The 26,694-nt window shown below is 41.4% G+C and overlaps 1 protein-coding gene across 4 annotated transcripts in view; it reads right to left on the bottom strand.

Moving 5' to 3' along the window:
- Positions 1 to 26,694, bottom strand: part of ppargc1a (peroxisome proliferator-activated receptor gamma, coactivator 1 alpha) — a 61,598-nt gene that overhangs the window by 10,798 nt on the left and 24,106 nt on the right. Inside the window, exons 3-10 of one of the 4 annotated variants that reach the window (XM_088347668.1) lie at positions 23,563 to 23,757; positions 19,845 to 19,970; positions 17,645 to 18,647; positions 16,110 to 16,155; positions 15,839 to 15,912; positions 9,867 to 10,881; positions 5,568 to 5,654; positions 2,743 to 2,863 (exon numbers count right to left, since the gene is read on the bottom strand). In XM_088347668.1, the coding sequence (XP_088203794.1) occupies positions 2,743 to 2,863; positions 5,568 to 5,654; positions 9,867 to 10,881; positions 15,839 to 15,912; positions 16,110 to 16,155; positions 17,645 to 18,647; positions 19,845 to 19,970; positions 23,563 to 23,757 (2,667 nt within the window). The remainder of the gene's footprint in view (positions 1 to 2,742; positions 2,864 to 5,567; positions 5,655 to 9,866; positions 10,882 to 15,838; positions 15,913 to 16,109; positions 16,156 to 17,644; positions 18,648 to 19,844; positions 19,971 to 23,562; positions 23,758 to 26,694) is intronic. The other 3 variants (XM_088347671.1, XM_088347669.1, XM_088347670.1) reach the window with 3 other exon arrangements.

Raw genomic sequence — 26,694 nt, 5'->3', positions numbered from 1 at the left:
CGACCCCCGCATTGCAATGATAGTCGACCGCAGACATGCTCTTCATTTTAGAAAGAAGAAGAATAGAATTTACTTTTATTGTCATTCTTGTGCCCATGCACACAGAACGAAATGTCGATACACCTGACCCGCACAGTTAAACTGTAGCGAGCCGATCCAGCCGCAGCCGAAGAGGGCGCCGCCATTTTAGACCCAACTGCTGTGTTGGGAGTCATTAGGTGACCAAACCCCCCAATTCCAACCCTTAATGCCGAGCGCCAAGCAGGGAGGCAATGAGTACCAATGATGTAAGTCTTAGGTATGACTCGGCCGAGGCTTGAACCAGCGACCTCCCAGTCTCGGAGAGGGCCCCTACCCACAAGGTCACCGAGCTGGTACAGGCTGAAAGAACGTAAAAAAGAGCCCGTCCCTACGCGTGACACAAACGTGCTTTTCAGCCCTCGCTCTTAGCAATAGTCCACTGGGCATAATGGATCGCAGCCAAAACAAAGCAGTTCATTTAGGTGCACGCCTGAACAGGCAAAAAATGGACTACAAGGGGACTGCAAATGTAAAAATCCATGGAGTAGACAATGCCCCCCCATAATTTTTAATAAGCCCATTCCTAGTTGACCGGAGATCATGGATTGTGGCTGCAGCGGTTCTCTTCATTTTATGTGGAAAGAACAGTATAAAAGAGCACCCACAGATGACACAAACGTGCTTTTCGCCACCACTTCTAGCAATAGTCGACTGGGGATAATGGATTGCAGCCAAAACAGTGCAGTTCATTTATGGCACTCCAGAGTTGCACAGGTCATTGGCAAAAAATGCACTCAGCCATTCCTAAATGGAATTAAACCGTTAAAATGCAACTTTGACTTAAAGTGATTCGGGGGTAATGTCGGGTGGCTCAAGTTGGTTGAATAAAAAAATATATTTAACAAACTCTTATTTGATGTGCAATTGAAATGAAAAATAATCGGTTCATTTTTAGAAGTTTTTCAAAATATAACTGGAGTTGCTCCTGTTCCATTTGAGAACAGCTGGCCTAAAGAAATCCCACACATGGGAAACTTTACGGCATCTCACCTTTCAAAGCTCTTCCAGCGATAGCCATAAAAGAGAGAGACCGCTTCCTCCAAAGGGCAAACTTTGTGACGGCTTTGGGACAAACTCCAAATGAACTTATCTTCCTTTTGAATGCCCGCAAAATGGAGCGACTTTAAACATCAAACTCATCAGTTGCAATCTTGTCTACCTCACAGTCTTGCCGCTTTGTTCAGACTGAGAAAAAATTGAACAATTACGATTGTCTACTCTGATTTTCTTCTTCCTATCTTGATCAACACATTTCCATTCAACCGTATAACTTTTAGAATATACATCTATGTACCGTAAATTCCGGACTATAAGCCGCTACTTTTTTCCCAAACTTTCAACCCTGCGGCTTATTCAGTGATGCGGCCAATTTATGTAATTTTTTTAACAGCCGCCAGCGGCGCTCGAGTTCAAGGCACATGACGCAGCTTACAAGCTAAACGCAATCGAGCAGTCCGATAAAAAAGGAAACAGAGCTACTGCACGCAAACTTTACCTTGCGAACGTGTTGATAGCGTGTTTATGAATAAGGGAGCGTGGGACGACGTCTATGTGACAAAGTCTTTTGCCCATACTGGGGAAGACGACTTTGAAGACGTCGGTAATAAGGAGGAAGATGAAACGGTTTACCGTGGTCTCTGCAAGAATGGTGTTGTTTTTTTAACAGACCGGTTCACTGTGCTGCGAGCGTGTTGCTAGTAGCGTTTTGCTACCCTTCACAGTCACGGTTTGGGATGAAAGTTATACTATTATTAAAGCTTTGAAAACTCTCTCGGTGTACCGCCTTTCTTTGTAAATATGTGTAACCATGTATAATATGTATTTGCAACTGTATATTTTTGTAATGTATTTATTTGTATTTATTTTGGACACTTCTTCTGATAAGTTTTGCACTGACCAATAAAAAAAAAAAGCCCGTAACAGACGCGGGGGATGACGGGAAGTGGGGACCGGTAAAGGTGAGTGTTTGTGGACACGGCAGACAATAGTGGATATATATTTTTCCCACCCTTACCTTTGGAAATATACACTTTTTCTCCTTGGATTACTTTTAACGGGACCTGGACTCTGCAGGTCTGCAACCAATGTTAACTACCGGTATCATTTTCTGTTATTTTGCCGGCTGTGGTTTTTGGACTGTGTACTTTAAATTCAGTTAAAATCGTGGAACTCAAAGTAGGGTTTGGGTTAATTTTGAGATTATGTTACATGTTTTGATGTGGGCGCATGCGGCTTATATGCAGGTGCGGCTTGTGTAAGTACAAAAGCGGCTATCCTCTCAAAATGTGGTGGGTGCGGCTTATAATCAGGTGCGCTCTATAGTCGGGAATTTACGGTATATATTTATTTTGTTTTCCAACATTGAAGTGTTGTTTGTACATTAGCTTGAACAAACACTTTTCATTGTATCACATCAACTAATATGCGTGTGTTTTTGAATTAATCTGTAATTCCACTGTCAAATAAGCAAAATACAGTATAGCAAGCTTCAGATACTAATCCTGCATTGACTCATACGGTCCATTACTCGTAAAATACATCTAAACCGACGTGGTTCTCGTTTTGGAAACTGAAGTAATTACATTTAGCCACCCAGACCTATTTCTTGGAAAACAAATAAATACACTACACCTTTATGAGTGAAGATGCAATTGGACTCACGATTGCCTTTTGTCGTTGCCGGTCCCTCTGCTCGGCTCTTTCCGACTCTCGCTTTTCGTTTTCCCGGAGGTACTCTTCCCTCTTCAGCCTCTCGTGCTGATAGTCCTCATAGCTGTTGTATCTGCAGGAGAAAAACTATTATTGCAAGAACAAGAATGACTAATACTGGACTATGGGGTGAGATGCTTAGAGTACCTCAAAATTTGATTACGAAACGATTATTTTAAGTGGGAATATTTTGGGTGCGTCTCAATTTGATTACAAAACAAAACGGCATGTCTCCATAACATCAAGTGGCTAGGTAAGCCCAGTAACTTCTCTGGAAAGTATTTGGCATTTTGCCTTCCGAAGCATTTCCAGCAATACCAGTGAGAGAGATAGACGCCTCCTCCAAAAGACCAAAATAAAGGACATACAGTCACACCTTTCTGTATCGCTGATACTTATCACAGTTTTGCTACGTTCTGATTTTTGTTGGGCATTATTTCCTGCTTTTTGATTGGCTAGATAGAGAAAGAGGATTTTAATCGGCAAACGAGTTTGACTTATAGACCCGTTTAACTCACTATGGAGCCACATGCAGGTCTTCGGCGATGCTTAGTGGCTCCCAATGCCCTTGTTAACAAATGTTTGATAATGGAAAAATATATAGGTTCTGTAAGATCGCGGCAAAGTATCATGTAAAGTAAAGTTGATTGTGCCCTTAATCCATTCACTCATGCAATGAAACGGCACGATTATTTTGAAGATTATAGTTCGACAGTACAGAAAGTTTGTACTTCTTTACTTGTGTAGTACTTTCATTTGTTAAAAGTACTGTACTTGAGCCTGTAAATTGGGGGTTTTCCTGACTAAATACAATATATATATCTACATAAATGTTTTTACGTCACAGGTTTTTACTACTGCAAGACGTTTTTGGAAAGAGACCCCTGTGAAAAATGAGGGATTACTGCATTTGGGGCTTCAAAATAAACATTTATTTCTTTTTGCCTGGAACGTAGATTAGTTTTGAACTTCGAACTCATCATTAGCTATCCTGTGTTTCTCAGGAAAAAAGTACTGTGCATATAGTATTTTTTTTTGCGGGCTGAGAAGAATTAGTTAGGCTTAGTCCATGCCAGTAGAACAACTACAGATGTTTTGCTCTTGTTTTCTCCCTCCTACTTTCACTCTGTCCTATCCAAGAAAACAACACCAAAAAACAACAAAAAACAGAAACAACGGATGGACAAACTTTTACAAAATGCATGTTAAGAATACATCATTAACTGTATACAAAATATTTATAAAAAAGAGGACGGAAGTATCAGACAATATCTATACCAAATTCTAAATCAAATAAACAGAGTCATTATTAACAAAAACAAAAGAATATACCACTGAACAAATACAACAAAATAAAATTTACTTAAAAACATTATGGGGCATTCAAAATCAAACGATTATAAACAAAAACTTATTACTCGAACATTTGAATATATTAAACACAACCATCTGCTTCCGTATCTCAGACGAGAACACTTTTCACAATGCATGATTATTCATCTTGTTTGATGATGAAATATGATTCATGTTACATATAATACCTTATTGTATAAATTACATTACATGATTTCATTAATGTCGAAAATCCATGGCTTGTTCCCCTCAGCCCAATTTTCCTTCTGTTTTGTCAGTTTATTATCAAAGCTGTTGATTTAGAATGCATTGCAACCTTGTATCTGATAATTATCGGAAAAAAAAATATCACTTAATTAATTTCCATACACGTATTTTCATTCGTTACCACATAGTTGTACAAAAATTTACTGTGATTTTACGATTCAGTCGTTTCTGAGGTCAAAGGGAACGCACCGTTCAGCAAAACTTGGCACGCAGTTACTTTCTGCTTAGGGAGAGCAACGTGGCCCGGCGCTGATGAGCAACTTTCAGGCTTGTCGGGTGTCATTAGGCGCATGGGTGCCAAAATCAGCCGGGAGTGACGGTGATGGTGTCACTCCACCTGCTCCTAAATTGCCGCCTTTGCACGGGGCGTACAGTCGATTCAGCATCATAAAACAATCATGACCGGACTCAAAGAGGCACTTTGACGGAATTTGGTATGTTTTGAGGGATACTGTGTGTCGGCGTTACGTGCCAAAAAAATGAAGATTTGCTTCAATTTTCGATTCCTTCCTTTACGGTATTTTCATGTCTATAATGCACACACAAAGGTACAGTAATCCCTCAACGTAGCCCGTTTTACTATTTGCGGTTTTGATACTTCACGGATTGTGTTCTGCATTCTGGGTGGCTAAACAGTTTCCCCTACCCTTTCTCTGCCTATGTCTGCCTGTGCGGCAACAGCATTACAGTCTAAGTTGTACACAGCTTGACAAACCTACATTACGTACAGATGTGCAAATCTGTTTCAATGCTTTCTCTAAAAGCCATTATGTCAACAAAACATTCTGGTTCGAGGAAAGCACCAAAGGGCAGAGAAAAATGCTTTCTATTGCCCACAAAGTTAGACTTATCCACATGTTACGGAAGGTAAAACCATTTTCCTGCCAAATTTTCTTTTCCCAATAACGTCCAAATGACGGCGACCAAAAATAATCTGAAGTAAAAACCTGGATTCAAGATAATGCAATATAGCAGGGAAATTGTTTTTAAAATCTTAACATGACAGTTCCAAAGTTATTTGTAAAAATCCAGAGAAGCTGAACATTTTTATATCAAAAGCAAATTTTTTAAAAATCCAGTCGAAAAAATGTTGCAGATGAACTTGATAACCAGTTTATGATCGTGTCTCTATTAGTATGAAAATGAAAAAGGCTCACCTTGGCCGGCGACTGAGAGGAGATTGAGACCGCGGGCTCTTATGTCCTCTGGAACGGAAATTGCTGGATTCGTTGTTGTTGCGACACCTATAAGTATGGAGAATAAAGACAGCCATTAATCAACTATGACTCAAAAATGCATTTTTATAAAAGCTCAAAAAGAATGATTTTGTGCAGAAATAAGGGAGCCCATTTTGCCTATCGAACTTTGAAGCTGCATGCTTCAATAATGAGAATTCAAGATTTGTAATGTACTCCCTATGGGACAAGAACCTTACACGATCTGCGAACATCCACGGATCAGATAACCAATATTTAACATGCGCTCTGCTGGCCCGTGCTCGCATTATTAGTTGCCCGGGATAATGTATCACACTCGCACGAGTGCTGTTAATTTTAGATGGAAAGAACGGAAAAAGAGCATGACACAAATTTGCTTTCTCTGTCCCTGTTTTGAGAAATGTTTGACTGGGGATAATGGATCTCGGTTCAAACAGTGCAGTTCACTTTGGGCAGATCACATTGGCATGCTTTAACAGTTCTAACTGAAAAACATGTGCTCTGCCGGCCCCTGCTCTTAACAATAGTCAACCCAGTAAAATGGATCTCGGTCACAAGATGCAGTTCATTTTAGGCAGGACAGAAAGGCACGCCTGCTGACCAAAGTGATACCTGACTAGGGATAAAGGATCTTGGCCGGAAAGAACAGGAAAAAAAAAAAAGCCGCATGACACAAATTTGCTCTCTTGGACCCTGTTCTCACCAAGAATCGACCAGGGATAACGACTCCCTCATATTTTTCAGATTTAGTTTTGCCCTATGTTCCTGCCCAGAGCCTTCGCTCTGAAAATGCTGGTTTTCTAGTGATCCCAAGAGCCAAGAAGAGTTCCGCAGGTTCGAGAGCATTCTCCATTCAGGCCCCGGTACTGTGTAATGCTCTGCTCTCTGAGATTCCATCTGCAACCTCTGTGGAACTGCTTAAATCTAGACTTAAAACACTCTTATATTCTATAGCTTAAGAATGAAGGTGGGGTTACCCCTTGTACAGTCCCTTCTCAATGTTTCTTAATTTTCCTCATGCTGAGTTTTTTGTTTTTCCTTGCTCTCTCTAGGTTTTAGATCAGATGGTGTAATAATAGTCTGCAATAGTCTGTGGTCTGTGCAGCCCTTTGACACTCCTTGTGATTAAGTGCTATACAAATAAAGATGACTTAAACATGTCAGCATAGGTGCAGTTCAGTTTTTTTTTTGGGTGGACAGAGCAGAAAAAAAGATCCTCAACAGTATGCAATAAGGGATAACGGATCACGGAATAATTTTCAACAGCGATGCACTGAGGCCGACAAGTATAAACGCCAAGTAGCAAGGGATTACAGTATCTGGAACTAACTGGAGGCATGAGAATAAAATGCATCAAGTGTGGTTTTCCATTCCGTTTTGCTGTGGCACAGAATTCTTTCGGGACGCTTGTCAGACTGTGATCGAATCTCCTTGAGACTATTATTGGATAAATGCTCCGCGACGCTAGCGAAAACAAAACAACGGCATTGAATTGAAGTGACTCGGTGGAGTCCGCTGACCTTTCGGTAATCAGGTAAACAAACTGCAGCGGAGTCGTCGCCGTCGCCTAACTCGATTTCCCTCGCAACGGACTCGGTTGGCAACTCGGAGAAAAAACCCCACAGAAAATACCGGCGCTCTGATCAAAGAGAACCATGGGAAATGAAGTTCCCTCTCGCGCTCCAACGACAGGAGTCTCCTTTGAAGAGGATTCGAGACGACGATCGCGCCGCCCGCTTTACGAGCTTTCATCTCCGCGCGACGCAATAGAGGAGGGTTCGAGCGTGCTGCGAAAAACAACAGCTGCCGCTTAAAACAATAACGCTGGCATCAAACGGAAAAGACAGCATCAAAAGGAACAGGCGAGATGGGGTGGGGGGTATTCTTAGGAAGATGTTCAAATCTCTTTCGAGAGATGGAACGAGTTCAGATAATTCGCCTCTCCTGGGAACTTGCACGAGTTTCCTTTTGTTTAGATTTTTTTGTATGTACACACAATTTGACAACATATTAATTGTTTTAGAAAACATTTTAAGGACTATTTATCTTTATTATAAGACCAATCAATCCCAGGGCCACCACCACCCTTAATGAGTGCACTAAAGTGTGAAAATATATCTTGTGAATCTTTGTATATTTGTTTTTATTTTTTCATCTTAATTTTATTGCATGGAACTATGAAACTATGTACTTTGTGACTTACTTCTGAATTTTAGTCCCTGCTAAATGTTATTGCACTTCTTTTCCAGGCACTATTGTTACGATGAATTATTTTTCATTCATACTCAATGCACTATTATTATAACTTAAGACAGACAATAAGCACTATGATGTAAATATTTTTTGAGCCTTTTATCGTGGTAGTCTTTTTTTTTTCTCTTTAAAATCTTGATTTATTACCTTATTACCCGGTGCATGTTTTTACCCTGGAGTGCCATGTTTAATCTTGTTGCCTACACTGTTTCAAACCTTAATATTGATGACAATAAAGACAAATGATTCTCATTCAATTTTACAATATATTTTAAATAATATAGTAAATAAAAAAAAAACAAAAAAAACCCCATTCCCATAGTATTGTACAAACAAAAATACACAAATCAATAAACCTCACAATAAAGTGAAATAAGAACACTTATACAGTTAAGTTATTCAGGCCGTTCCTGGTTTTTTTATCTATTTAAATGATACTTTATTATTTTAGATTTATTCTAACTGTTTGCTGACAATTTACTGCATGTCTGATTAACGTTTGACCTTCTACTAAGCAAAATTTTAAGCCAATTCGTTAAAAGGACAGTTTGTGTTATTAAGCGCTTTAATCGTTAAAAAAAAAATAACGATATTGATTTAAATAAGCCAAGATACATGAACCATCATATAAAACATGCATTTTTATTAATACTCCTAGGTGAAGAAATTAGCATTTATTTTCACATAAAATGGGCTTTACATAGTGGGAACTGACATAATTTTGCACCATCTTGCTGCTACTGGTAGCCCCAAAACTCTCTGTCTATCTATCTATCTACCTTGGTCATATTCCTCAAGGGGGGTGACCAACAGCAAGACACACACATACAATAACAAATAAAATAAAAGGGAAATAAATAACAAAAAAACAAAAAAACACACACAACATTTTTTGGACCATGGTCAACCCAATTGCCTAAACACCCAAGCAAGTTAGGCACCTCGGCACCCAAGTTGGTCATGCTTTCGTCCCTCCAGATGAAGCGGCCATGTCACTCGACCCCCAAAACTAAGATAGAAAATTGCGAAAGGCTGGGTAAAAAATGAGAAGAAAAATGTTTGTAACTTTTTAGCATGTTTTAGTAGCATGTTCAGCGACATCCAGTGGTCAAATAATACATACTCCCCTTTTGAGAAGTCTAACATTAGGTGATGATAAAGAAAAGGGTTACGGTAAATAAAAAAGGAATTTATAAAATGATGAAGCCTCAAAATAGCACCGTGTGGGACACTGTATGACATAGGGCTGTAGGTTAGTTTTTAATTGACACTTATTTTTGCCCCCTGCTTAACAGAAAGAAAAAAAAAGGGCCGGAGTTTATCTTGGTCCCTTGACGGTCTAAGCAGTTTTCACAATAATGTATTCATTTTAGCCTTCGTTTTGAAAATGCTGGTCTAGTAGTGATCCCAAGAGCCAAGAAGAGATCCGTAGGTTCGAGAGCGTTCTCCATTCGGGCCTCGGCCCTCTGGATGGCTCTTCCCCCCTGAGATTCGATCTGCAACCTGGAATCTAAGCTTAAAACACACTTCTATTCCATGGCATATGAATAACCTATATTTTCTGTTGACAATATCTGTGTATTATTTGTTATTGCAACATCCATTGCGCCTGGTCATCCTGGAAGGGGGATTGAGGTTTTGAGTTTTTCCTTGCCCTCATGTAGGTTTTAGATCAGGGGATGGTGTAATAATAGTCTGTGGTTTGCAATAATCTGTGGTTATATTTACTTCATTAAAGTCGGTTAAAATACATAGTGCAAAATAAATAAATATGAGCCAAAGGGACAACAGTAAGCCGGCTTTGACGTTTAGGTTCCGGGTAGAACACCTCTGACAACAAAAGCGTTTCAACCTACAATAACCTAAAAATGAACCTGCGTCACCCGATGCATGAAACAAAAATACCAATCAAAGACACATGTGCATTTAGGCTCCCACATAGTATATTTAGTATATTTAGTATTCAGTATATTTAGTTTGACTTACCAGGAGGAGGGGTGGCGATCCGGCGAGCTCGAAAGGGACCGCCTCCGGTGGCCCGAGGAAGAGCTGCGGGAACCGGAGTGGGAGCGGGATCGGGACCTCTCACCGGCCCAACAGAAAGGTCTGCCGGGTGACAGGAGGAGGGAGGATGGCGGCGAGATGGAGCCCCGCGAAGGCGAACAGCTCAACGGCGGGGAACAGGAGGGGGAAGGTGGGGGGCCGTCAAAGAAGAAGTCCAGAGGGGTACCCTCCCACGGGTAGAGGAAACGACTCTCGCGCTCGCCGCCAAGATCCAGTTCGTCCGGGAGCCACAGGTAGCCGGAGCCGGGTAACCGGTATGACTCCTTCTGGTCTTCCTCGAGGGGGGTAAGGTTTACCCGGTTGGTTACAGCCGCCGGCTCCCTCACCCCTTCGCCGTGAGTGTACAGGGCTTTCAAGGGGTGGCCAAAGTGCTTGTTGAGTTCGTCTCGGATTTGCCGGTCGCACAAGAGCTTGCGGCTCAAGGCCAATGCGCTGTCCTGGGAGTTCTGAGTGAGGGGTTCCCAGAAGCCAGCTACTCCCAAACTTTGTGGCTCAGCTGGAGACGATGTAGAGGGTGAAAAAGGTGGAGGCGTTGCTGAATCCTTACATCCGACAATCCGGGTTCCCGCGGCCCCTGGGTCCCCGCCGGCAGGGCTGGCCGCTGCCGTCAGCTCTGCTTCCGTGGAAGTCGTGTCGCCATTCTTCTTTGCCCTCGCCTGGCAGTAGTCGTGGTCGCCGCGGGGGCCCACCCGCTTTTGATTTCTGCCATGGCGATGCTCTTCGAGACCACCGGTGGGGTATGGGAGGACAGCTGACACTTTGCTCAAATGGGCATACAGCTCGGTCTGTTCGGGTCCCTTCCTGCCTGCCTCGACCAACCTTGCTCTTTTAGACACTAAGGCTGAGGAGGGACATGAAGACAACTTGGTTTTGAGCGATGCTTTGAAAGGAGTTTCTTGACTGTCTTTGTGTGGTGGCGTGGTAGGAGGTGTCAGACCTACAGGGGGCGGGAGATAAATGAAATAGACATTAAATATAATGGCGGGGATGTCTTAAACCAGATACAATTTATTTGAAGGCATGCTGTTTCTACCATTGATTTGATACCAACGAAATACTGAAAACTACTGATATGATCACATTCATCAGTTGTGGCTCAGATTCATTATCCCTGGTCGACTATTGCTGAGGTGAAGAACGGCTGAGCAAATGCTAAAAATAAGGGTGGGGGGCTACTTTGCAGATATTTGCGTATCATGGGGGGTTTTGGTGCCCATTAACTGAGATAAACTAGGGATTACAGTAAGGTTTGATACAAAAACAAACCGATATTAGGAATTGCAAATCTCTCACCATGACCAGGTTTAAAGAAAACCTCTGGTCTTCTCATTTGGCACTGAGGGAGGAATAGCGTGTGTGCAAGAGGGCAAATTGATTGTAATTCCTCTCAAACGGAATTTCCTGACTGCTTGTGGCCTCCCGTCTCTTCCTGCACCCCTTTTCAGATTTACAACGAGACAGATGGCAGTTATATGGGAAGTCCTGAGATGAGCCCACTTTATAGCATTGTTAATGCACTCACACAAGCGGCCATTACACTCATCCCCCCGTGTTCTCTCCTCCTTTAGCCTTCCTACTCTGTGTCCCTTGCATCTTCCATTTCATCCCCAGCACTTTCCTTTTCTTTACCTTTTCTTGCACGTCGCATGCTTCCGAATTGCACCAAATGACTGCTGTTAGAGTCAAATCCGACGGAAAGAGAGTATGTCGAATGCGGAGGCTATGGAAATCTGGGAGTCTGCCGCATTCGGAATTCCTGATCGCGTCATATTATCATGCGGCGCGGGCCTCGGCACCAAAGTGCAGCTCATTTCCATTCTTTCTCGCATCCGTAACGCATAAAATATGCCAAGGAATCCATAGCAAGACGCACCATCTGTCCACAGCGACACGTACGTCAGGTCGTAAACTAGGAGCCATTAGCCTCCTGGATTGGATAAATATGTATCCCTAAGTCGAACTTTTGAGTGATGGATGCGGCGCAGACACGAACACTAATCAAGTTGGAGCTGGAGGGAAAACAATACACAGTTTTTATGATCATCTGTCAGAAAAAGAAAAACATTTTTTTGCAAGGCGGTCTTAAGCGACGCGATCCGACAATTGGCGTCTGGCACGAGACGATTAGTAATGATATAACAATATCCAAACCTTAAGATTTCACAAGTATCCCGATGGAAAACAAATGCTCAATGATATATTAAGAATGCATATAAAATCAGGATTCTGAAAAAAATATCTATATACTGTAACAGTTTCTTTAACATAGTGGTCCCAAAAATACCTGTAATTAAATTCCTAACTATCCCTGTGCTGCTTTTAATACCGTGATGATATTTTTGCAGGTTCAGTATCATAATACAGTGCCACCTCGGTATTTGTTCTTAATTCCTTCAGGATTGGTGTTCAACCATTGAATTGTAAAATGTTTTCACACACAAAGTCATGGTATTTTTTCATGTTCCTACCATAAAGACAAAATATTCATAAAATGTGTACCTAAACAATGATAATGATATACATGTGTAGATAACAAAGATGATACAGTGTTAAAAAAAATGAAATAAAATTAATTTAAAGCAATAACTGTACCGAGCGGTTTTAAGTACACCATTCTAATGTTTCACAATCATGTCCTTCTTTAACTCGATAGTTGTTCTCATTGTTATCCTCTGTTCATTACCTGTATCACTAAGTTTCTTGAGACTCACTATGATCGGTAATAAAACACGATAAACAACAATTTATTCTTAACATGATGTTGTCAAACTGATGATCTCTGTAAATGATGGTTACGTTTGGCTGTGTTCAAGTTCCGATTTTTAATTGAAATACCACTGCAAAAAATACTCACGTTTTTTGTTTCGAATACTGATTTGTTCAAATTCATAGTGTTTCTAGTAAAGAGGTATTACAAGGAATAATGAATAGCATTTAATGAAAGTATATGTTGACTATCAAAATCATCACCAAAGGGCTATGTAAAAATATTAGTTTTGGCCAGGAAAAAGTGACATAAAAAACTCAATATGGGGGTTTTCAGTTCAAATACTACAGCAGTAAAAATACATTTGGGGTCGAACCCGACATGTCTGAAATATGGTCTGTCTAAGTACCAGGGTATCACTGTATCAAGTTAATGCCGTTATCAATCCACCACCAGAAGTGTTAGTATACTTCATGAAAAGTTCAATTTTCCATCCATTTTCTTTCCTCTTTTCCTTCCCCTTTTCACTGACTTTCTTAGGACCTTTTATTATATGCAATAAAACACACTATAACCCAATAAATTCTCAACACGTTACTGGATCGACAATCTCTCTGGAAATGATGCAAACTGACTGAGCAAGAGGACTCTCGATGGCTGCTTATCTCACTCGGCCACACGTTTGGTTGTGTTTCGATTTTTTTTTGTTGGAATACTGCAGAAAAAATTGCTAAAAATGTTGGGTCGAACCCAATTTGTCTGACTCCGGAGTCGTTTGAGGACAATATTGCCGTTATCAATTCACCCCCAATAGTTTGTTTATCTAGTAAAATGCATGTTCCATATTGCAGTGCCTGTGTCTAGGCGGTTATCAGTTGTTGTAGTGGAATGTTACTCATAGTCCACAAAGGCCCAAGCAGCTTTCACCTTGGCTTACTGGGATCCATATCAATCCGTCTCATTCAGCGCCAGCTAATCCTCAGGTCAGAATGAATACTAAGAGAGAGGGGGGGCTTTAGTGCACTAATGACTTCCCAGCTAATATTCAATCCTTACATGTGCACTGGGTAGAGAACCCAGTTCAGGGTCGGTACGGAAACAGGCGCCGGGCTGTAAAACCATAAAAAATATTAACCACGTGAAGGGTTGAAGGTTTAGACTTCGGTTTTAGCATCCCCTCATCCGCCACATGCGAGGTACAAGGTGCAATCACAAAGTGAGCTATTTCCACAGCTGGTAAATGAATACCTGACGGGGGGCCGGTGCTACTTAACCAACTGTGTGAGGTAAAAGGACGCCGGTGTCGACCTTGCGCAAAAGCGGTAGCTGGTCACACAAAAACATGTAGGAAGATAGAATTCCAAAGACTGACGGCGTCGATTTGGCCATCGTGCATTTAACAACCGAGGACAAAGTGCAAAAACAAAGGTTGTACATAACTTTTTAGGTTGTGGGCTGCACTGGGTTTAAAAATGTGCCTTAGGGACTGGATCAGAGGGCAAAACATGATTTAAGTTTTTTTTTGCATATGCAAATACCAAGTCCTAATTCCAATTCCCCCACCACGATGAAAAATGATCATCTGTATTATTTTAATGTTGCTGGTTATAGTTTACCCAACATATGTCAGAGTCAAGGCCTGCTGGCCAGCTGCTGCATCCCCAAAGAAGATTTTGATTCATCATTGTATCATACACCAGCCACCAGTGTGTATTTGTTTTGACTGTGCATTACTTGAATTGAATTTAATTGGATTTTATCTTTATTGTCATTGATATCAATGTTGTGAAACATTATATGCAACAGGATTAGACATGGTAGGGTAAACAAAATAGAGATATAATACTTCTGCTTGAAACATTTTTGTTTGTTTGGTCAAAATACAATTCATGCGTTTGTTACCTCCCGTCTCGATTACTTTAATGCACTACTCTCCGGTCTCCCGAAGTCCAAAATCAAGAGCCTACAGCTAGTACAAAATGCTGCAGCGAGGCTTTTAACTAAGACAATACAGTTTGATCACCTTACCCCGATTTTAGCTAACCTGCATTGGCTCCCTGTTAGCTTAAGACGTGATTTTAAGGTTCTGTTGGTTATATACAAAATCATGCATGGACTTGCTCCCTCATATCTTTCAGATTTAATGTCTCCCTATGTTCCGGTCAGGAGCCTTCGCTCTGAAAATGCTGGTCTACTAATGATCCCAAGAGCCAAGAAGAGATCCACAGGTTTGAGAGCGTTCTTCATTCGGGCACCGGTGCTGTGGATTGCTCTTCCCCCTGAGATTCAATCTGCAACCTCAGTGGAAATGTTTCAATCTAAACTTAAAACACACTGCTATTCTATAGCATATGAATAACATATATTTTATGTTGACGATAGTATTATTTGCCCTCATGTAGGTTTTAGATCAGGGGGTGGTGTCATAATAGTCTGTGGTTTGCAATCATTTGTGGTCTGTGCAGCCCTTTGAGACTCTTTGTGATTAAGGGCTATACAAACATGACTTGGCTATATATTTTGTACTCTATTTTATTGTATTTCAATCCAATTTCAAAACAATAGACTAATAAGAAATATATCAAATACTCTCTTTTTAGTTTGATTTTCAATCTTTTCTAAGTTGACATCTAAACCATTCAATTAAAAATGAGCAGACAGGCACAGTGTACAGACAAGATTGGAGAAGTGACAAAACGATCATTTTGGTAATAAGCATCTACAATGCACGTAATTGCAAATATGTTTTGAACATGCGCTAATTATTTGATGACATGCAAACTTGCTTCCCATTGGTGGAATTCAACAAGCTCATAATTCATAATTAGTTGTTCATGAAAAGAAGTCACTGTGTCACATTTTAGCAAGTACTAAAGTGGTGTTACTCTTGTGACCAATATCCCTTGTGAATAACATATTACATCATTTGGCTTCAATTTTTACTGTTTTAAAAACACTTTTATGACATGTAGTTAAAATCAAATCAATCAAATCAATTAATTATTAAGATTCCTCCTAGCCTGCCCCCTCTGAGGAATTTAAACCCACAAGTAAAAAAGTTTGCTCACTCCTGCCATAAAATGAGTTGATGGGCTACATTTAACCCGCAGGCCATTAGATTGACACAGGTGGCATGAAGGCTGCCACAAACTTTAAGACTGATTCACAGTACAAGTAGGATGCTTACCTGGGGTTCCAGCAATCTCCACACTTAATGTGCATTCAATGGTTTTGCTCTCAAACGGTGATCCCTTGTGGTCACTGGAAGACAAAAACAAAAAGAAAGAGGTCTCACTCCTCAGCCAATACTCATGTTTAAAAAGTGATCAAAGATGTGGGAATGAGTCACAAGAGTAATGCCTCTGATTCAATTGGTAGTTTTAGTCTCTCTGATTTTTCTTTGTCTAATTTTGTTTTGTTTTTTTGCCCAAAAAAAGGTTTAAAATTCTGAAACTTACTTTGGAGACTCTGGGGTCAAAGGAAGTGGCAAGGTGGTTGCTTTGGCTGTAGAACACAAAGGAGCATGGGTAATTATTGATTTAGTTCCAGCAATGTTGGCAGAAGAGAACAAGTCCGCGTTCTGCAACAGTTCACTCTTTCGCTGCCATCGACGGCTATAGAAGTCAAAATCTCTCGGAATGAGCTCCTTTGACATCTGTAGCCGTCAGTGGCAGCGAATGGTTTCATGTCAAATTGGCTAAAAAGAAATGCACTACAAAAAGAGAACACCCATCCCTGGTTAGAAAACTCTTAATCGGGTTGTTTTGTTGTTGTTTTTCACTTTGCTGACCCCATTCTATAAATTTATTCTCTTCACTGTGTGAGGCAAGATGAGGTGATGGCACATGAATCTCTTTACTGACACGCCGGAATGGAATCGAGACATACAGAGACGATGCCACAGACAAGACACAATGGCGGTGAGCCCCTTCCACGGACAAGTCATCATCACATGCAGCAACAGCAGAGGAGGGGTGGCAGGGGGGAGATAAGAGAAAGAAAGAAAGGAGAGTCAAGGAAGCTTGTGCAGTTGCCCGAGGCTTTGGCCGGCTACAGGGGACGCGGCGTTAGGGTTACTCCGCAAGCTCAGCTCAACTGTCTCAATAAATGGTTCCTAACCACGTGAACAACATCCGGGAAACCGAGTAGTGACGGCCATGCTGGATGGGTGTAAATTCACCTCATTATTATTGTGATGGACATTCAAAATATGGCGGGTTTGGGTGTCATTAAACGCTCCGGGGTCTATGTTACGACAACAAATGTTGACTGATGTACAAACCTATATGCGCTAGAGAAAGGTGTGTGGTGTAAAAGTTAGGGTTCAAATAAGGTGATATCTGGGATTCGTTTCAGCCGGCAAACAGCACACTATCATCGGGAAGACATTTTTAGCCTGCCCAGACCATTTTAGGGGGTTCGCATTGCTTTCATTCAGAGGCTTGCTCTGCCCCTCACTCACCGGATTAGGGTGCACTGTTTTCGGTCAGGATTTCAGGGACAGCTCATTTTGGCCGGGAGACACAGAATTATTTTGACCTAGGGTTTATAACACATGGCCGAGTCTCATGCTCTCGCCTCCACTCACCAGGTAATATTACTAGTACTAGTAAATGGTAAAGTCTCAAAAGAATCACACCTTAAACATTCCGCTTTCATTTGAACATCCAACACAATCAGTGGATTCTTGACAACATCAAACCGCATCTGGTTGACCCATCCAATATGGCCGACTGTTTACTATCGAGGATGCGTGTGATATTACTCAAAAACGATCTATTACCAGACGCATGGTAGCAAGGCCCGCCCTCTTTTTCAGCCCCCTGATTTTCACAAATTGGAGCTCAAATGGTGTCAGTGGTGAGTGTTAGCTTCGAATCAAGAGTAGCGGTTAGTGGTGGTGTCAAACTGGGGGAAGTGGTTAAAAAAGGAGAAAAGGGAGCAAAGATAGCGGCCGATGGGAGGGCGGGACGGGGGATGCAGTCATGATTACCTAACAACAGTCGGTCGTCTGGGTGCTCGCCGAGTGCCTGCCTGTGTGGCTGCCTGTGTACAAGGCGGGCGGGGTCTAGCTCTGCAATGCTAGTATCTGGGAAGAATGGGGGGGCCGTGGTGGCGGGGGTGCCCGTCACACGGTCATCATCAAAGACACCATCATCAGCATCGTTACGATCCACGGCTAGCTCTAGTGCCGAGGCTACGTCTAGCTTACAGGGGTCGGTGAGGTGCCCCCGGTAACGAGCGGGGCGGGGCCGGGGTCCGGCGGCAAGCAGCCGGCTAAGTAAGGGGTGCCCCGGCTTTGCGTCCCGTTTCCTAATTGTCACTGTGATGCGCGTACGTCGAGCGCGGTGGGGGCCGCTACACTTTTTTCGAGCGGAGCCCGCAGCCTCTCGGCAATGCTCACAGCTGTGACTCGCCTCTCGGGGAGGGAGGGAATAAGAGTGCATATACCTAATAAACCTAGAGGCGGCCAGGTGGCCCGCATCACCTGGCGGCCGTCCTTCCTTGCCAGCTTTAGGGGGAACGCGGCTGCAGTCGTAGCTTCCGAGGCTGACAGAGACAGAGGGTCCCTCCGACTCCTCAACCCCATCATGATCCTGAGTGAAACGCTGCCATTTCCCAGCCCCACTACGTTCGCCGGCAGCCCGGCTCTCACCTCGCTGGTGATCGTGCTGCTGCTGTTGCTGCGGCGGCGGCGGCACAGACGACTTCTTTTTGGCGGTGGATGAGGAGCAAGTGGAGGACAGGGAGGAGAAGGAGGAGGTGGATGAGGAGGACGGTGACGAGGAGGAAGAGGAGGACGCGCCCAGCGCCAGACTGTTCTTGTCCCTCCCTGGGGCGCCGCACCAGCCTCCCTTGATGTCGGTGGTTTTGGTGTGCAACAAGATGTCATCTGTGGCTGTTAAGTACTTGAGCAGCTCAGTGCAGGGCCGTCTCAGAGGTCGGTTCTGTTGGCTGGAGACCCCTTTCGCTTTGCCGTTCCAAGGGTTCTCGGTCTGTTTCAAAAACATATATGTAGCAATACAAAATTTGAAACGTATTACTTAAGGCTGCCATCTCTTGGATTATGTCATCGTTAAACCCTCTGTCTAGCTCCTAATGATGAGCGTGCAAGTAAGTGCATTTCTTACACAAGATCAAATAAACTCTTCTTTTTCATTGCACTAGCATTAATACTGAGGCCAGTCTCTGAGCACTATCTTTGAATATTTTTGCAAATTAATTCTGACAGTCTTTCTCTTTTATATCTGTAAAGACTTTATTACATATTTATCCTAGACTGCACAGTCTAATCTTGTTGCATAAAATGTTTCACACCATTGATATCGATGAAAAGAAAGGCAATTCTTTTTTTATTCTTTTTTTATCTTTCTGCATAAAACAGGCTTTTTTTTATTCTCACCATGTTCATGCTACAATAACAAATGGAAACAAAAACAACGTGGGGATAAGCACTCTGTTTCTATGACTTCGATGTTGTTGTTTGTTCAAATAGAGTTGATCAAGCACCCAGGCATTACTGTATATCAAAATGAAGCCATTTGAGAAACTCGCTCCTGGTTAGCGAGCAACATAGCATGAGCTGGATGTTTAAAAGCCAAAAAAAGCCTGTTAAAAATATTGAAGAGGAAAAAATAGCATAAATAAAACACAAAACGTTCTTAACCATGCTAAAAGGGAAAACATATTATACCATGGCTATTATAAATGAAGCAATGGCAAAATGTTCGAGTTCTCAAAATGATGCTACCCGAGTAGCTATGATAGCGGCTAATCTCACCGAGCCAAGCATTCGGCGGTGTTCAAGATTTGATTTTACATTCGAACACTGCAGCAAAAACAATGTGGATTTTAGGGCGACTTCAGATTAGTTTGCAAACCGATTGCTTCGATCACCGAGGCATCACTGTTCGAGCTAATCATAAAATGTTACAGATATGAATTATTATTTCCTATGTGAAGCCCCGTCGAGGTTTTTCTTCTGACGGGTCCTCGCATCAAGGCGAATAAGTGGCGGAGCTAATGAGAGAAGCTGCAGCTGCAAAGCCTAACAGCAATCAACCTGTTTTTATTACGGAAAGCTCCCCCTTCGGGAAAACAGAGCGTTAGTCTAACATCTTCTAAAGGCGGCGACCAAAACAAGGAAATTGCGAGCGTGGAAGATCGACTAATGTGGAAAGGAGCGTGCCTACCTTGGCAACAGCAGGTGGTGGTCGGATGCGGTGGTTGCTGCTGGCTGCATGGTTCTGTGCCTTGCCACCTGTGTATTGATTATAGCTGAGCTGGGAGTTTGCCGGAGCCAGAAGGAGCTTCTTCAGCTGGACCAGGACAGTACCGGGCGGGGAACAAAAGGAAAAGAGAAGGAGGGTGAGGTTTGCACAGGATGAAGCAAATAGACATTTTTTATTTTGATCATTTGATTATTTAGATCCAGAATTTTCATTTTCAATGTCCATAGGACAAACTCTGCGATTTGGTCGGGAGACTACCGCTTTGGCTACGATTCTCCCGCCTACCGAACTGAGAGCAACATCTACCGATTTCTAAAAATGTCTTTTTGTGATACATTATCCCTAATTTTAAATTTTTATGTGAACAAAGTTTTGCCGATTAAAATGTAGCTGAATTATCCATAGTCTTTATCATCGTCGTTTTCGCCGCTCTGCACCGGAAAAAGCTTTGATCGAGACTCTGCAATCATAATCTCGAACACCATGTGATCTCATTCCTTCGAGAGCAGCAGACGAATAAGAGTGTTACATATGACTATGTTAAAGAACACCAGAACATTTGGAATAATTAAGCATTGTAATAATCACATGTAAACATAAAATAACAATAAAGTAGATTGAAAAACAAATTTTATTGTTGTCTTTTGAAATAATAATAATAATAATAATAATAACAATAATAATTATCGCGTCGAAAAAAAAATCTCCCGATTTCCCGTTTCTGAAACTTAACATGTATGAGTGTCTGAAATAATGTCTGCCCGGAATGCATCTTTTACATCGGGCGTACAACTTACAAAACATCTCCGCTCGGGTGGCCGCCAACTTTTTCAAGAAAAAAAACATCTTTCATTTGTATTTTTTTTAATAATTTATTTTTTAAATCAAACATTTACTTTATCCCGATTTCAAAATCTTTGTTCGGTTTGGAAAGTTTGGAATTTCAATTTCGGTTCGTTTGGTAATGTGCATACTCGGCAGCCAATCAGAAGCCTGCATTGAATAACTTCGTGCTTCCGGACTTTACCGAACATTATAACGTCGCGCATTTGCATATAATTTTTCAAAGTAGTAAAAAAAATGGAGAAGTGGTAAGGAATTAAGCAAAAACCTCAGCCCCAGAAGAAATATTCAAAAGAAGCTAACAAAATTGATGACGCTACAAAATGTAAACGTACCTTAAAAGCGTAGTGGAAAGAGGAGTTCACAAACATCGATTGCATTTAGATGAGTAGATACAGGTACATACTGATACAGCGATGTCATATACATGCAATGAATGTTATAATTACATTTATAATAAACTTAGTTTTAAAGTGTTGTTCTGTTATATATTCATATTATCAATCCATAATACGTTTCAACAATGTTTTTTTTTTTTTTTGCAATTAGTCGTCTTATTGTCTTTCAAGTTGTGAAAAATGGGGCAGGCAACTTTATGGCTGGGCAGGCAACTTTTCAGAGTTGTCTGCCCTGGTCTCCGGTAACTTTTTCTCATGAGTTTCAGACCCTGCTTTTAGTATGGTGTGCTATAAGGTCGTGTAAAATGGTATTCACCAAGGCCTTCGAACAAACACACTCCAAAGCTCGTTACAAGAGTAAAATAAAATGAAGTAAAAGTTAACATTTTTGGCCTTAGAAGCTGAGAGACTTTCTCTTATGCGTGTGTAAAAATAAACGAACAATGCTAAAAGGCCGGCGTGGCCGCCAAAAGGAACGGCTTTGGCACAAGGGGGAGGGAGGGATTAGCCGAGGCCCACCGGGAACAGTGGAGATGAATTTCGCTTTGCCTTTTCTTTCATTCAATGCCCACTCTGTCACCAGCCACAGCTGGCCCCAATGTGGTGCTCAAATGGAATTAGAATTTAAGGGCCATAAAGTTTTAAGTTTTTTTTCTCGTTTCATTCGAGCGGGAGAGAGGGGCAGGTTGAAATAAGAGAAAGTTACTACTTTTTAAGGTCTTGATTTCGATTTTTATTTTTGCCTGAGGACACTTACAGAAAAATCAATTAACAGTCAACTATCAGTCATTTAAAAAAAAAACTTTCTAGTTTAAAAATAAGTTTCTGTTAGAGATGCTAACTGATCCGGAAAGGTGGTCATAGCTTCCTATCTTGCTCAACTAGAACACTTAATCACTCAGTTTGCTATATTCAATTCTCTGCCATTGACAAGTATTTCACTTTATAGTTTGGAAAATACAGGATAATTTCTACATATTGCATTTTTTTCCCAGAAGTCACACCTTAAAACCCCAAATAGGCCAGAAATCTGAAATAACACCTTTTAATGTGATGTACGATTAAGACAGAAAACACGGTGCATCAAGTTCGAAATACTATTACATATGGTAACCATTTATGAATAAATAAATTCAAATATACTTTACTTTATTTATGTTTTCTACATATCGTACTTTAGGACAATATGGCACACCTAAAAACCCAAATTTGGCAGAAAATTTTAAAGTGTGCCTAATAATCCGGTGAACTTTATGTACTAGAAAGTACGGTGGATAACATTGGAAATGCATTGTTGCAATTATATGGTACTGCATAATGTAACTGTCCTGTCTTTGAGAAACATATAGCGTAGTGTTCGAGTGTCCTCTAGTGGTTAACAGGCTTAATGCAAATCCTCTTTTGTTGTTGCTTTAATAATAATAATAATAATTTCCTTGTATTGTCATTCTGTGTAACAATGTACACAGAACGAAATGTCGATTGCACCTGACCCGTTGTAGCGAGCCGATGCAGCCGCAGCCAACAGAGGGCGCCGCCGACCACTTTTAAAGTCTTAGGAATGACTCGGCCGGGGCGCGAACCCGAACCTCCCAGTCTCAAAGCGGGCGCCTTACCATCTAGGCTACTGAGCTGGTATGAACAATGATTGCAGGTAACTACGAAAGTATTGTGATTACAAGAATGAAGATTTTTGTTTATAGTGATGAATGTATCTGTATACTTAACAAGTGGTAGTTATGCAATTCTAATTGTATGAACCATGTTTCCAAGTCTATAAAGCACACATGATTAGAAGAAGCATTTTCAAAATTTCTAGAAAACTTGGTGTTTTCGGCTGCGCCTTATATTCCAGAAAATGCAATAAGAATATTTTCCATATACCGTCAAAACAGTGAAAAATGCACCTTATAATCCGGTGCGCTGTATATACTGGACGATACGATGGATACGATTGGAAATGCATCGTTACAGGTAAATTATACCGCATATGTTAACTATTCTGCCTTTGAGAAACAAGTACTGTAGAATGGTCTCCAACTGCCCTCTTGTGGTTAACATGCTCAATAGAAATCCTCTTTTGTTATTGCTCTGGACTACATTTCTCTGTAAGTATAAAAGCATTGTGATAACTTGAATAACTATTTTTGTTTGTGGTAACAAATGTGTCATTAGCAACCTAACGGGACTTTTTTCGGAATTAATTTTACGTTTTGTTTTTAGTTTTAAGTTGACCATGTGAGTCTTATGGTTGTAATTCAAATGTATTTATTTTGTTATGCAACAACAGCTATTTCTGTATCTTTAATTTAATGTACCTTATATGTATCAAATATCACAAAGGATGATTTTCGGGGGTGCGCCTTATAATCCCAAACGCCTTGGAGTGTGGAACTTATGATAATCGCATCTCAGGGGAGAAACGGCGAGTGCTTTACCAGAGAAGGCTCCTCGGGCTCCGGGGTGCGAGGTGAGCCTTCAGGGGAGGAAGGACAGCTCTGGTCACTGGCATTGGTCACGTCCCCGTCTGCCAGAGCCTCAAACGAAGGCAGACCGTCCTCATCCACAGGGATGCTATCCAGGGTCTCTGTAAGCACTGCCAGCAAGTTGGCCTCATTTTCTTCATCTATCTTCTTAGCAGGCGGGAAAAGAAATAAAAAAAAGAAAAGAAAAAAAACAGAAGACAGACAGACAGAGAGAGAGGAAAAATAGGACATTTTAGTCTGGGAGTTGTAAATCTCCTCCTCCCAGGAAAGTGAGAGTGGTGGGTGGTTGCATGCACACTTTTATTGTTAATACTCTTCCCCCGTTTCTCTCCAGGAGCCAGCTCTATTCTGGCAAACAAAATTCTCTTCTCCCCTTTGCAAAGTGAGTCAAGCCTGTCACTCATATTTTAAACACGCGGCTTTACTGGACCAAAATAATATCTTCGCCGAGGAAGCCATTACCGAGGTTGACAAGTAGCGAGTATCCGGGGGAGACAGGCGTGTGTGTCGTGGCAACGGGGGAGTTTGAAGGCGACGCCTGAAAGTTTAATCTCTCCTCTGCTTTTTTTATGAAGAAACGTCTGCCGTCAACACTTGTGGAGAATTACTTAAACGAAATATCTGGATGCTAACAGGAGGTGTAGGGATGCTAGGCCCGATTCTATAGCCCTGGTCTTGCTTCGTACTTCACGGCCAGTTAAATATAGACCCTGATCCATTATGCTGGATTGTAAATTGCTGCAAATTGGGGCCTGCGGAGCGCGAATCTGGTTGCTCTTTTATTAGCCACCAAAAAGTGACAAAACTACTGTGGCCGTGATACATTATCCCTAATTGCATATTATTGTGAGTGGGGAGCGTCAGAACATAATTTCATAGGGCAGTCTACAGTGAACAGCACTCATGTGGCCGGGATCCCTTACCCCTAATCCCATATTGCTGCGAGTGGGTACCGTTAGACTGCACTTCTGTCGGGAGGCGTGCCTTTCTGGACCACCTAAAATAAAATAAAATTTTGGGGTTGTGTTGACTTATCCCAACCACAGATTGCAGTGAGCAGGGGCCAGCACAGCCAATTTTTGGCAGGCCTAGTGACTGTTTTTTTGCCGTTATGTCCAACAAAGTCAACTGCACTCATGTGGCAGTGATCCATTATTCCTGATCCTATATTGCTGCAAGTCAGGACCGTCAGACGGCAGTTTTGTCAAGAGCCGTGCTGTTTTGTCCAGCCAGAAATGAAAGCTGTGTCTACGATTGTTGATCTTCGGTAGACTATTTCTGAGAACGGAAGGATGAGAGATCAAGTGAGAGGAAATCTTCCAACGCACCATCACAACAATATCAAAGAGCTTTCTACAACCCAGTGCAACCACTTGTGCGGTCTTTTCGCAAGAAAATACATTTGCGAACTTTTTCATTTGACTAAAGTTCACTTGCTATTTTCTGTGACACCTATTCAACCATCTAACAACCCCTGCTCATTTTAAGACCATACAGACGTCTTAGATGTTCACTTAGCTCACTAATAGCGGGGCAAATGTCAACCGGATGCTTAGTGAGTTGTTTGTCTCCCTAAAAACACGAGCGCCATCATTAGAAAATTATGAAGGGGACATATTTCACCGAGATAACGCGACGTAGGCCGGGGCCATGCAACACTGGCAAGCAAAACGCCTTGCAGGAAATTGCTCTGTATGAGGTGTCATGCTGTTTAATTACTTGTAAGGAGCTTTAAATCCACCGCGCTGGAACGGTGTGCAACCCTTTTTCCCTCCCCCAGCTTTCGAACGTGATTACCTGCAGACGATAGGGGGTGTCCGAAATTACGTGAGGGATTATAAATGGTCTTATTTGTACAGAATACAGATAAGTACAATAATACATTCAAATTACATGAAAACATTTCAGAAAAAAAAAGGCAAAGCAATTATAATTATTGATAGGACTATAAAATACAAAAAATTTAGCATTAAAAGAACAAAAATCTTAGTAATAATTAATGTGTGCCAGTTTTGCATACTGTTGACATGATCATGTTTATGTTTATGCAATTAATGGAATCGTTATTCCACTTATTATTGCAATAAAGAAATGGGGTTGCCATGAAACCAACAAAGAAAATCCTCTAAGTTGGTTTAAAAAAAACATGAATCGACATATTCTGGCATATGGCATTACTATGTGCAGGGAACACTGCTGCAAACAGAAAAAAGAAATACAATAAGTCATCAACACACCCCGGAAAATCAGAGGCTGCCATTTGCCCAGTCTGGAGGACATTGCCAACAATATTATAAAGGACTCCTTCCACCACCTCTTTGAACTGGCAGACGCTACAGGTCCCTTAAAACAAGGACCGATATGCTCAGAGACAGTTTTTTCTCTAGGTCCATCCATTGACTAGCATGATAAACTGTGAAAAATCTTTTGGAAAATTTGTATTCATATTTTATTCATCCCTTCTAGTTTGAGGGATCTGTTTTTGATGCTCTTCCAACTTAATCAATCTTTTGAAAAGATTTGTCAATTTATCTTGAAATTCATTTTTTATCTTATTTTTCTCTTTTAAGTCTTTCGTTACACGTGTTACCTGGAGTGCCGGGCTCAATCTCCTTGGTTACACTGTTCATGATGTTGTTAACAATGCAAATTAAGACAATTATATCCAATTCGATTCTATTTTGTTTTATTCCAAATGCTGACTCACAGGAAATTAAACGATTAACACATAGAAAACTGTTACTAGCATAAAGGTTGTTTTCTGTATCAATCCCTACCCATGATTGTGCTAGGTGTCTGACCGAGTTCCTTGATTTCCTCACACTTTAAAGGGTGTCTCCTTTATGAAACCTAGGAAATTCTGACTGAAAATAAAGGGCTCAGGGCGGACTTTTAAAACAGGCATGACTGTTCTTCCCTGTGTCTTCTCTCCTTATTACAAGTGTCAACTATTAATGGGTAAAAGGTTGTGTGTTTCGTTTGAAGTGTCCTTAATAGGCTTAAGTCGTATATTTTCTTCATTAAGTATGTGTTAAGAATGCCAAACTGATTTCAAGGAGCCCTTATTTGTTTTTCACCTATCTG

This window comes from Urocampus carinirostris, chromosome 11 (assembly GCF_059441175.1).
Source record: "Urocampus carinirostris isolate Australia breed hairy pipefish chromosome 11, RoL_Ucar_1.0, whole genome shotgun sequence".
In the NCBI taxonomy this organism is placed as follows: Eukaryota; Metazoa; Chordata; class Actinopteri; order Syngnathiformes; family Syngnathidae; genus Urocampus; species Urocampus carinirostris.
The sequence above is the reverse complement of the archived record's forward strand: the minus strand, read 5'-3'. Positions and strand labels throughout refer to the sequence as shown.